Here is a 13,815-nt window from a genome sequence, read left to right on the forward strand (position 1 = left end):
ACTATTGACAATAGTTTCATGGTCATGATTAGACTTTTAATTTTAGATTTTTATTGAATTCAAATTCCACCATCTACCATGGTGGCAGCAGTATTGCAACATATCTGTTGGTCAGTTCCAAAGTGGAGTATTGAAGTGCTGTACAGTATTCCAAATGAGTCTGATGTGAGCCATGATGAATTGGTTAGGCTGGTGCTCTGACAATGCCAGCTTCCATATGTGGCCTGAGTTGTTAGAAATGCTGGTCACTCTGCAGTCCCAGAGAAGATGCTGACAAGTTGAATCTGCCAGTTAAGCGCTCTAACTTTCAAGTTAGGAATTGGTACTGTCTAGTTCCTCACCATTTTTTAGGGGGATAACAATCTGCATAAAAATGCATTGAGATTAGCTAATAATCAGATGTTAGTGCATGCAGTTAGGGCCCTCTAATTTACTAGCAAGATTCCCATATAGCTGTTGAAACCTTAAGGGGACTTTGTTTTCTTAGTGTTGAGAATCTTATTTTTTCATTCTCACCATATTTCCTCCAAGTTGTTGCCACTGCCTATATCATTCAGATACTGGGAAAATTCCACTCCCAATTTCTAGTCAGGTGAAATGCCAAGAAATTGATCATAGAAAGTTTCAACTTCCAGAACAATTCCCAGGAAGTCAGCTGTGTTGGGACTTACACATGTCCTGAAGCACAATTTCTATTTGTGCTCCTGCAATGTTCATAGAATCATAGAATCATAGAATCATGATTCCTTTCAGTGTGGAAACAGGCCATTCAGCCCAACAAGTCCACACTGGCCCTCCAAAGAGCATCCCACCCAGACCCATCCCCCTATCCCTGCATTTCCCATGTCTAACCCACCTAATCTAAACATCCCTGGACACTATGGGCAATTTAGCATGGCCAATCCACCTGCCCTGCACACCTTTGGACTGTGGGAGGAAACCAGAGCACCCAGAGGAAACCCATGCAAACTTGGGGAGAATGTGCTCCTATCGGAAAATCAGGGCTAAATTAGTTTCACCCTCGTAAGCAATTATGGCCGTCTGGACTGTCTCTCTATGGTGATAATTTGCTTTCCAGTTCACAAAATCAAGTGAGATTAAACACCCGAATTATAGTAATTATTTCAATATCAGTAGACATATTATTACAGCAATCAAATAAAGTAAGCTATTGATATTATATTGATCCTATATATATCAAATTAATTGCTTAAAACGACATTTAAATTTTCAAAATATTAAAAATAAAATTAATTCCATTTGCCCTAATTTCCATTTTTACCTGTTTTTCACTCCTATTTCTTATTGCCACATTACAACAGTAACTTTGGGAAGGCAATGACTGAGAAGTATTATCGCCAGATTATTAATCCAGAAACTCCGCTAATGTTTTGGGGATCTGGGTTTGAATCCCACCACGGCAGATGGTGGATGGTGAATTCATTAAAAATTTGGAATTAAGTGTCTAACAATGACCGTGAATCCATTGTCGATTGTCAGAAAAACCCATCTGGTTCACTAATGTCCTTTAGGGAAGGAAACTGCCATCCCTACTTTGTCGACTTGGTTGACTCTTAACTGCCCTCTGGGCAATTAGGAATGGGTAATAAATGCTGGTTCAGCCAATGACACCCTTGTCCCCAGAGTGAATAAAAATAATTGCACCTCAAATACACTCGTCTCTCAAGTGCTCTGGTGACCTGAGGTCATGAAAGGTGTCAAATAAATGCAAATCTTTCTTTATTTGACCTGTCCTGCTTCAAACTATAATTAACCTTTTTGTTTTTGATTTTCCTGTTTACTTTTCTGAAAACAAAATTGGGATATTTTATATTTTTGATTGCTGGATCCCAATGTGCATTTTAAAGGTGGGAGCTGCTTTTAGTCAATAGCACATACTAATGCTGATGTGTAAATGTGTGATTTTTTTTTGTTTCAGCCAGTTTAAACCTGAGAACTTAAAGTTAAATGATCACTTTGTGGAACATTAAGCTCACCAAAGCCAAACCTGCAATAGTTATTAATGGTTGAGTCAATTCATTCCCAACCAACACTAACCATTTGTTTCAGATCAAGCTACTCAGGAGACCAGTGATGCAAGTAGAGAAAACAGTAGAATGTTGTTATGTTACTACATAAGTAATCTGGGGGCCTAGATTCATGACACAAGAAACATAAGTCTAAATCCTACCATGGCAACTGAGGAATTTAAATTCCATTCAATAAATAGGTTGGGAATAAAAAGTTAGCAACTCTAATGGAAACCATGAAATTATTAGATTGACATTAACTGATTCTGTTATATTCTTTAAGGAAGGAAATCTGCCCTCATTTGATGGGCTTGGCCTATATATAAAACCCAGACCCATATTAATGTAGTTGACCTTTAACTACCATCTGAAATAGCCTAGCCAACTTTTCTGTTGAATTCAAGAAGATACCCCACCACTACCCTCTTGAGAGCAATAAGGACGGGGGCAGTAAACATTGGCTTCGCCAATGAATGAATAAGAAAAAATACAACTCTGCTGATAAAATAAAAAGTACAAAACTGAAGAATTTTGAGATATATTTTCACTGTACGACAGGACTATTTTCACATTTTTAGCATTTAATATTCTTTTAGCTTGATTTATCAAGTACACTCCTATCAATGATAGTAGGATCTGCAGATGCTGGAGAATCCAAGACAACAAAGTGCAGGGCTGGATGAACACAGCAGGCCAAGCAGCATCATAGGAGCAGAAAGGCTGACGTTTCGGGCCTAGACCCTTCATCAGAAAAGGGGGAGGGGAAGGGGGTTCTGAAATAAATAGGGAGAGAGTGGGAGGCGGATAGAAGAGGGATAGAGGAGAGGATAGGTGGAGAGGAAACAAACAGGTTGAAGAGGCGGGGATGGGGCCAGTAAAGGTGAGTGTAGGTGGGGAGTTAGGGAGGGGATAGGTCAGCCCAGGGAGGACGGACAGGTCAAGGGGGCAGGATGAGGTTAGTCGGTAGGAGATGGGGGTGCGGCTTGAGGTGGGAGGAGGGGATAGGTGGGAGGAAGAACAGGTTAGCGAGGCGGGGACGAGCTGGACTGGTTTTGGGATGCGGTAGGGGGCGGGGAGATTTTGAACCTTGTGAAATCCACATTGATACCATTGGGCTGCAGGGTTCCCAAGCAGAATATGAGTTGCTGTTCCTGCAACCTTCGGGTGGCATCGTTGTGGTACTGCAGGAGGCCCAGGATGGACATGTCGTCTGAGGAATGGGAGGGGGAGTTGAAATGGTTCGCGACTGGGAGGTGCAGTTGTTTATTGCGAACCGAGCGTAGGTGTTCTGCAAAGCGGTCCCCGAGCCCTCCCCCTTTTCTGATGAAGGGTCTAGGCCCGAAACGTCGGCCTTTCTGCTCCTATGATGCTGCTTGGCCTGCTGTGTTCATCCAGCCCTGCACCTTGTTGTCTCACACTCCTATCAATGCCCATTTTATATTTGATGGATCACTATTCTTATGGTCCTATCATATAGATAAAGGTAATTCCAGCCAATGATTCCTGGTTCTAGTTATCGATGTGTCCTGATATAACATGAATTACCACTACGTACATGGTGAGTCACTGGATGGGGAACCTCCAGTTTTGGCTAAATCATAGAAAATACATCACAGTTTGTAAGTTTAATGTATATGAAACCAACAATATACATGCTGTTTAGCTTTGATGCTTACCTATTCTTAATCTATCAATTAAAAATAAACTGTGCTGTTGTCTTTCGATGTCAAGAGAGCTGTTCCTAACACCACCACCATCCACGCAATTTTACTCATTTATATAAAGAAAACTTACGAATAATCTACCTGTTCAATCGTGGAATGTGGATGTTGCTAATGAGGCCAGTATTTTTGGGCATCCTTAATTGGTGGTTTTCAGATTTCCAATCAGAGGAAAGCTCTGTTCTGAGTGATCTCTAAAACTAAATCATAACCTCCTTTGTAAGGAATATCTTTAGTATACTTGGTGGAAATTCTCTTCCTGACTTCTATAAATGGAAATTTCTATACCAAGAAGATAACCTGGTCAAACCAAAAACTATAATACTCACTTTATCAAAACTTTAATGATTGACATTCACTGATGTTAAATTGTTGAAATACGAAGTCTCCAAATTGTTGTATTTTATTCGTTAATTGTCAAATTAATGTGTTCCGAGCTATAAACTGTATATACAGGGAAATGGTACATGAGTAGATTGTTCCAACTAATCTCAAGTTGTCGTTGCTTGGCCGATTTACAGAGAAAGGAATATAGAAGATTGAACATAAACGGGTCTGAAATGCGGTATAACCTTCTGTGTGCAATGAAGTTTAAGGTATGTACCTTATTTACTGTATGATGGAAGGTGATCAGCAAGAATAGTTCTTTAACATTGTGTAGTTACAATGGCAACTTATTCTGAAGAAAGTAAAAACCAATATCATTTACACGTTTGATTGCTGACAACTCATGCAAGCATATAGGTAGTTATAGTTGACAGGATATTTGGAGCAGGAATAAAGCCTGTTCTGCCATTCAGTTAGATCATCCCGAATCCACACTGTCTCTGTATGCCATCTTTGCTCTGAATTCCTGGATACACTGACAACAAAAATAACTTGCATATATATAATGCCTTTAATGTCATAAAATATCACAAAGCACTTCACCAAGACGTTATCAGACAAATTCTGACACCAAGGTATTAGGACAAGCGATCTAAAGTTTGGTCAAAGAGGCCAAAAAGCAAGTTGAAGGAGGAGACAGAGAGATAGAGGCTTACGGCTAAAGTTCTGGAGCTTAATTTGATGTTGCCAATTGTATGTGCTAAAAATCAGGGATATGTTCAAGGCCAAAATTGGCATAACACAGAAATCCTCACCTAACAACATGTCTATCCATGTTTGTCTTAATAATTCTAATTGGTCCAACATCCACTGCATTTTTGGGGAAAGAAGTTCAAGTATGGAATGGGCTTTCTGAAAATGGAACTGAGATTTCTAAAATAACCTGTGGAGAATAGGATTAATAGTTTCAAGATTGGATAAAGAGATTTTGTGGACATTGGCATTCTTGATATGATGAAAATATACAACAAATATTCATAAATATCGTGGCACCAATGAGTGATGCTAGAGTGAGGCAGGCCAAAGTTCAATAATGAAGATGATAATTATTATTGAATTATTCTGATAACCAGTAGGGTTCCTGGCTGACACTGCTTTGCCTGTGTCAACTACGATCTAACTAACTTTGTTAGTCAACTCTTCAGTAATCTAAAAACCTAAACCTTCACAATGTAACCTAATCATTAAAGATCCTGAGTGATCCAATAAGATTTGTCAGAAATCAACAACAAAATATTTGGCTTTCAACCTAACTAGACTTTATCTTTCCTTGGCTATTGTAGATATGTTATTGGTTTACAGGGTATAGTTTAATTTTGAAAACTCAACTAAGCTTGGTTAACCCAAAAAAGTGATAAGCTCATAAAATAATTTCAAATTTAAACATTCAAATAAAAGCAAAGTACTGCAGATGGTGAAAATCTGAAATAAACACAGAGAATACCATAGAAACAAACAAATCTGGCAGCTTCTGTGGAGAGAAAAACAGAGCAAACATTTTGAGTCCAGTATGACTTCTTCCAGAATGCTGAGTTTCTCCAACATTCTTTGTATTTGTGTCAAATTTAAATATTATTCATTACAAGAATAGAAGATTGTATACAATTCATTTTTGTATTTGAATTCTTATGATTTTGAAGATTAGGGATCTCAGTTCCAGGGAGAACATTTTGCATTATTACACCTTGCATCAACAGCAAACAATTCTTGATAAGATGGTGCATGTTCACTACAAAGTAATATTCTCTCTACTCCTCCCAACATTGTACCATAATGCCCAAAACATACTGCGAAAACCTTAAACAATTCTATTGTTTGTTTCCCCCACCAGCCACCCTTTGAGCCACTCTGAATATAATTGTCATTGTTAGGTGAATTGTGCCAAAACCAGGATTAGCTTTATGTTCTGAAATCACTCTGGATTAAGCCAGTTGAATTATCTAATCTCAAAACCATTATAGTTTTTTTTTATTATGGATTCTTGGGAGGTGGGCATTGCTGGCTGAATCAGCATTTATTACTCATCCCTAATTGCCCTGGAGGAAGTGGTGATGACTCATCTTCTCAGAATCCTGCAGTCCAGAGACTGTAAGGCTTGTTGGAAGGGGTTGGTGGAGAAAAGAAAGATTAATAACTGTGTAGGCTAGTGCTAGAAATGAAAAAAAAATTCTGACTGACCATGACATCCAGTCCCTTGAAGGTGTACAATGACAGAGGTCCCCTTTCCCTGTCTCCACAATCATTTTTGTGTTGACATTTCATCATCAAATTCAAATTCCTTAATCAGTTTCATGAACATGTCTACGTTATAATCTGCAAAACTATTAGGTACAAACACAAATTTATTAAGTAAATTTTTTGGCATTCTTAATTCACAAATGGCCAAACTTTAGTTGAGATTACAGTATTTTCAGGCAATAACTTGAAATATGTTTAGCAGAGGGCCAAATATTTGCTCCTAGTAATAATACTTTTTTGTGTGCGAATATTTATGTATGTCAGTGATTGCAGTAACTCAAATGTCAGATTAACTCATGACCAATATGTAAACTAAGGCTGAAAGTCAGTTGATTCCTTCATATTGCATGTTTCAAGGCATGGTTATTGACACACATTTGAATTGAGTTCAGATTTTAGATTTGGAACTGTTAGTCCCTTGCCAGATTGCAAAATCCTTCCAAAATGATATCAGGCATTCAGGTGCAAACCATCACCAAGCTAAAGGGGAGTAAAATAGGAACCTCCCTGTGCAGTGACAGAAGTTGGAAGTAACCACAACTAGATTCTAGGAGCCCTTTTGATTGCTGATTGTCAAACACAAATATTTGTCTCTTTCCCCCCAGCCATACAAATCCCAACACATACATTATTCAAATGTATTGCAAATTTCCTAGTCTCAGAACCTGCAGCTCATGAAACCTGGAAGACTCAAATGTTTGGAATGCGTTTTCTATCTGCTGCCTGTGGTGTCCTTTTGTAAAGGAACTATCTCAATCATTTTGCCAGTCCAAATTTGTTCAGAATTTTTTTTTTAACAAAGGCACATATGGCTCTATTTAGATTTTTTCAGGCGATTTTTTTGGAAGTATGGCTGGCTAGTGTGCCAATAGAGTGACTTTAGCTCATTTCCTCAGAACTGATCTATTTTCTGGCTACATCAACTTTGACTTCAGCATTATCAGAAACAAACAAGAAACTTTAATAATGCCTTGACATTAGTGTAAAATTAGTTAGATTGTTTTACAGAGCTAAAACCCAACTGCCAGGTCATCCAGATTCTGGAATACATCTATTCATCTAAGTGTAGTCAGGAAGGGGAGAGTTCCTGGGTCAATTCAGAAAAGGTTTGAAAGTGAGAGTCCAGAATTTGAAATATTATTAGGACTTTAATTATTATCAATCTCCACTATTCACAATAACTGGAACTCAGACCAAGTAACAAGCTTGGAAAAGAAAAGCCTTTGAGTTGAGATTTAAATGTTCTCATTTTGCAATTTGTCATGGTTAAAGTAAAATTATAATTAGTGGAGATAAAGTCATAAAGTATGAATCTTTATATATAAAAACACTATTCAAATTAATTCCGAACCATTTTGATTCAACATTAGTGCATAAAAAATGCAAATCAATGCGTACAAGTGTCTCTTGGTCTTCTGAACAAATATGATACATATTGTTTGTCCATTTGCTGAGCACATTCACCCAGTGAACAATTGAATCAAAGAACAGGAGTATCTCACCTTCAGTTCTTGGTCTGAGTAGGCTGGATTAGAAGTAGGAATACCACAATTGAACTTAGCGCTTTTAGAGTAAGGAGAAAACTGATCAGGGATCCTGTTCTTCAATGCGATTTAATGATAGTTGTTGAGAGTGCACAAACAGGTATCAGATTAAATTAGGATATACTGGGATAATTGCTCAGTCTACCGCCTCCTCACCATGATGAAACGATTTGTCATTGCAAGACTTGCATTAATAATTGGCTACTTATGTGATGTGCCAGCAAAGCAGCAAAGTGGCAAAGAATAAAGAGGGTATAATGTAACTAACAACTGTGATTTATAGTGTAAGGTTATACTGAAATTCACTTTTTGAATTAGACTTATCCTCCAAACGGTTGTGCAAGAGTTTTGCACATTTGCTATGCAAAAGAATTGATTGTATGTGAGAATTTTCCTTATTTTTATGATGTGTCTGGATAGGATCTTTCCCTTCACTGATATACTTGTGTCTTTGTTGGTTTTTACACCCCTTCCTCATCTGGAGTGCAGGCAAAGATGAACAATGAAGTGAGTATGACACAAAATGCATCGTGTTGAGAGTGCATCAGTTTTTGTGGTGAAATTTAATTATTTGTCTTTTATTTAAAATTTGTGGACAAGTTGATTTTCTTCTCCTGCCAGTTTTAGGAGCACTTTTTTATATAAAGAATTTGAGTGAATTTTGCATGTCATTAGAAATCGACATATTGGACTCTGACTCCATCTGGCACTGATGTAATAGGAAGGATACTGCCCCTCAATCATATGTTCATCTGTTCAGTGCTTTGGAATGCACCTGAAACTTGACACTTTTGATCTGTTTTTCATCACGGTGCCTCAATTAAAAGGATGGGACATAAGAATGCAGTTGAACATAGCAGTATCTTGATAGACAAATCTTCAGCCAGATACTTTTCCTGATTTTTCAGTCCTTCAGTAAGTGGTGATGACAGTTGGTTGAATAAAATTGCACAACTACAAGAAGCTCATACTCTGTGAATGCAGATGAACATAGAATGTATTGGAACGTGATAAGCGTGGTTGCAGGTGAGATGGGGCACTGGGGTAGCTGTATACACTTGAAGTAGTTAGGTAATGGTTGGGAACCCATCTAAATTCCAGAACTCAGTTCTCACAAATCCAAGATTGGATTCACAGAGTAAAAATACATAATTTATACAGAAATATAGTTGTACCTTTTACAGATTTTTTAGTTGAACTATTGAGCAAGGCATATCGATGAAAACAAGAATAAGTCAGTACTGTAGCAACTTTGTTATGCTCACTAGCTGTTCCATTTTGTTCTAACTATGCATTACTCAAAAAGTTGCAGGATTTAAATATTATCCATCATCAAATTCATGATCGTCTTTTATCCTGTCTGTTGACTGACACATTGTCTGAGATGTCCTGGCATGCTCAGTTGATTTGAGGTTACATGAGAACTTCCAGTTGGTGTGTTAGACTTGATAGAATGTTGCCACTTAGAATGCAGCTGAGCCACGTGTGTTCTGAGCAATTGTTGCAGATTAGTAGTATATTTCTTGAAAGGGATACATTGTTGCATAGTGTGAGTGATAGTTTAGTAAAGAAGGATGCATTTACAAATTTATGTGTGTGGAGTGGGTAAGGGAGCAGTGTGTACTTGAAGAATATATTGCATTGTATATGAGAAGCAATGTTACTGCTTAATGCATATTTTATTGTGAAGCAGTTTGTCATTGCCTTAAGTGAATGTTGAAATCCAGTTGAGAGTCTGCTTTGATTCCGAGGGTGACTTTGCAATAAAGCTCCAATGTAATTGAGATGTGGCAATTTTGGAAACATATAAATGCGGGTAACACATAAATGTGATATAGAGATGATGTGTTTATTTGAGAAACATAAATTATGATACAGTGGAGTAGCTGGTGACAGGTTGGAATCACATCATTTAGTGCAGCTGAACAGATAGAAGACTGCTAATTTCACCCTAGTGGTGAAAACTGATCAACAGGAGGTGAAATCAGGAGTCTCTCCCATCCAGCAATTTTCTGCAATGCCTTTCAGTCTTCTTTTCAATGAAACATGACTTCTTGCAGATAATACCTATTGCTGATGATAATCTAATGATTAGTTTCAATGCAGTACTTGAATTGATTAAAACATGTTTCCATATCTTCAAAAGCTCTTGTTGAATTTATTTTGTTTTAATTTTGAGTTCCTTATGTCATTATTTAATGATTGTTTTCTGCCACTGAGATTGGGAGAATATTTGAAATGTTGCTGCCTTTGTGTAGGCACTGGGCAAAAGTAAATGCAATTGAACCCTGTTAATTGGAGCATCCGCATTAAAATGATAGCAACTGTCCAAATAAAAGTCCATCAGCTCTGAGTGAAATTGAATGAATGTTTTCCTGCATAACCACATTATAGTGCCCATGAACCATGTCCACATTAACAGGCACCGTATGTATAAGTAAACACTGAATAAAGTTGACATAACTTCTGAAGCAAATGACACAGTTTGGTTTGAATTATATGTAGTTGTGCATGCAGTCGTTCTCAAGTATATGCAAAATGTATTTTCATTAATACAGTTTTTTTGGTGACTTCTACAGGCCAATTTTAAAGCAAAACACTTCATTGCAACACAAGGTAAGTCTGCATATCTCTGTGTAGAATGACAGAAATTTAACATTGTAAAATTATTCAAAACAAAATTCTGCAGATGCTTGAAATCTGACATGAAAATAAAGTGCTAAAGAAACTCAGCAGATTTGGCAGCATCTGTGGAGAGAGAAAGAGTGAACATTTTGAGTTAATTATGACTCTTCTTTGGAACTCCATTGGAATCCCGTTATGGTCATAATTACATATGATGCAGGTAATGCAGAATTTAGAACAACCATCATCATCAGGGAAAAAATAATAAACAAACTAGTGGGATTAAAGGCAGGGCTTGATGGCCTAGTTAAAAGAATTGGCAGCAGAGATAGTGAATCCATTCGTTATGATATTCCAAAATTCCCTGGTTATGAGAAAGGCTTCACTGGATTGGTAAAATGTGAATATAACACTCTTATTCAAAAAATCAAAGAGTAGGAAACTACAGACTAGTTAGTTTAACATCTGTTGTTAGGAAGTTGTTAAAATCCATTATTAAGGAAGTAACACCAGGACATTTGGAAAGTCAAAATGCAACCCATCAGAGTCATTATGATTTTATGAAGGGTAAGTCATGTTTGACTAATTTGCTAAAGTTTTTTGAAGACGTCACGAGCAATGTGGATAATGGGGATCCCTGCAGATGTCATCTATCAGGACTTCCAGAAACCATTTGATAAGGTGCCACACAAAAGGTTTATACATAAGATGAGATCACATGGAGTTAGAGGTAATATCATCAGCTTCGGTAGAGGATTGACTGACCAACAGAAAGCAAGAGTCAGAATTAATCAGCCTTTTTCTAATTGGCAATATGTATCTAGTGGGATGCCACAGGGTTCAGTCCTCAGACCCAAACTATTTACTATCTATATTAATGACCTGGATGTGGGGATAGAAAGTACTATAGCCAAATTTGCAGATAACACTAAAATAGGTGGGAAAGTAAGTTGCAACAAACAAATAAGAAAGTTATAAATAGATAAGGATAGGTTAGGTGAATGGGCCAAAATTTAGTGTGGATAAGGGTGACGTTATCTATTTTGGTGGGAGGAATAGAGGTAATTTATTATCTAGATGGAGAGAAACTTCAGAGTACTTCAGCGCAGAAGGATTTAGATGTCCTCATGCTTGAATTATAGAAAGCTAGTACGCAGGTACAGCAGATAATAAGGAAGGAAAATGGCACTTTGACATTTAGGAACATAGGAACGGGGTAGGCCACTCAAGCCCTCGAACCTACTCTAACATCATGGCTGATCTGTGGCTGAACTCCATGTGCTTGTTTTGGGCCCATTTCCCACAATACACCTGCATAATAAAAATGTGTCTATCTCAGATTTAGCAACTGAATTAACATCAACCACCATTTGAGGAAGAGAGTTCCAAACCTCCACTACTCTTTGCTTGGAGAAGTGCTTTCTAACATCTCTCCTGAATGGCCTGGCCTTAATTCTTAGATTATGCCCCGGGTCTCGAAACTCCATCCAGTGGAAATAATTTATCTACCCCATTTTTCACTGTTAATATCTGAAGATCTCGATTACATTACCTCTTAATTTTCTAAGTTCTAGAGAATAAAGGCCTAATTTATCTAATAACTTTACTCCTGAACTCCCTCCAGGACCAAACCATCTTTCTCAAGGATGCCCAGATCTGCTCACAGTACTCTAAGTGGAGTCCAATGCCCAAATCACTCTGGAAATCCATTGTATTTAACTTTGTGCCTTCTAAATGATGTATACTTTTTTTGGTCTGAAATGGATAACCTAACACTTGCTTATATCAAAATCTATCTGCCATACATTTTTCATTCACCTAGTCTATCAATATTCTGTGTAATTTTATGCTGCAGTCAACATTGTCTACAATGCTGCCAATTTTGTGTCATCAGCAAATTTGGATATTTGACTTTTTATGCCATTATCCAAGTCATTAATGAATATTGTGAATAATTGAGGTCCCCAACACAGATCCCTGTAGAACACCACTAGTTGCAGCATGTTAATTTGAGTACTTATCTGTTATTCCAACTCTCTGTTATTGCTGAAAGGAGGGAGTATAAAAGTGGGGAAGTGTTGCTGTAACTGTACAAGGTATGAGTGAGATTGCACTTGTATTGTATACAAATTTGATTCCCTTCTTGTTGTTGTTGCATTGGAGGCAGTCAGAGGAGGTTCACTAGATTGATTCCAGAGTTGAGGAGTTTGTTTTATGAGCCATTTAGGTCTATATTCTTTGGAATTTAAAAGAATGAAAGGAGATCTTATTAAGCTATATAAGATACTAAAGGAGATTGACAAAGTAGATGTAGAAAGATATTTCCCATGTGGGGCAATCTAGGACAAGAGGTCAAAGTTTTAGGATAAAGGGTAGTAGATTTAAAACAAAGATAAAAGGAAATTAAAGGGTTGTGAATCTGTGCGCTGGATGCTGCGGCATTGAGTAAATTTAAGGAGGACATAGATGGATTTTTAAATTAGTAACGGGTCGAGTGGTTATACAGAGTGGGCAGGAAAGTAGACTTGAGGCTGAAATGAGATTGGCCATGATTGTATTAAGTGGTGGAGCAGACTCGAGAGTCTGTATTTTCTACTCCCACTCCTAATTCTTATGTTCTTACTTCCACTGAAAACCTTTTACTATATGTATAGTTCTCCCTTTATGAAGCAGATTGAAATATACACAAATCCCGATTTATGCCAAAGTAATTTGAGATGCAATGTTCTTCAATACAGCATTGATCACAAGTTCACACTTCAAATTCATTGTGTAATTTGGACTATTCATTGACCCATTGCAGGCAAATTACAAATAGAACACAGGAAGGGTAGCAATGTGAATCACAAATTAATTTAGGTAGAGAGTAGGGAATGGATTGTATCACATACCATTAGATGGAATTTGCTGGGAGGGAACTTAAACAACAGCAAATGGAAGCAAGACGTTCATCATAGATGCAAGATTTGCTGTGCAGGTTAATGAGAGGAAGTAAAGAGAGCTGCAATTTTAAAAAGCACCCCACTGTGAATCCCAGAGTATTTCACAATAAATTATTTCTTTTTAACTGTGATCATAGGAATATCCATTGATTAACAACTGAGATGATAGAATGGAGGATTACATTTCTAAGTTTGTTGATGACAGAAAGATAGATACAGTTACAATCAGCACCGATAGAAGCAGTAAATTGAACAGCAACATTAATGGATTAAGTAGATAGGTAAAATTGTAGAAAATGGATTTGAATGTCAGATTTGTGAGGTGATC

General features: G+C 37.4%; 1 protein-coding gene across 1 annotated transcript in view; it reads left to right on the forward strand.

Moving 5' to 3' along the window:
* LOC109924299 (receptor-type tyrosine-protein phosphatase U-like) overlaps nucleotides 1-13,815 on the forward strand; it is a 289,829-nt gene that overhangs the window by 209,627 nt on the left and 66,387 nt on the right. Inside the window, exons 18-19 of the mRNA XM_048612922.1 lie at nucleotides 4,273-4,347; nucleotides 10,500-10,536. Coding sequence (XP_048468879.1) covers nucleotides 4,273-4,347; nucleotides 10,500-10,536 — 112 coding nt within the window. The remainder of the gene's footprint in view (nucleotides 1-4,272; nucleotides 4,348-10,499; nucleotides 10,537-13,815) is intronic.

This window comes from Rhincodon typus, chromosome 27 (assembly GCF_021869965.1).
Source record: "Rhincodon typus isolate 14 chromosome 27, sRhiTyp1.1, whole genome shotgun sequence".
In the NCBI taxonomy this organism is placed as follows: domain Eukaryota; kingdom Metazoa; phylum Chordata; class Chondrichthyes; order Orectolobiformes; family Rhincodontidae; genus Rhincodon; species Rhincodon typus.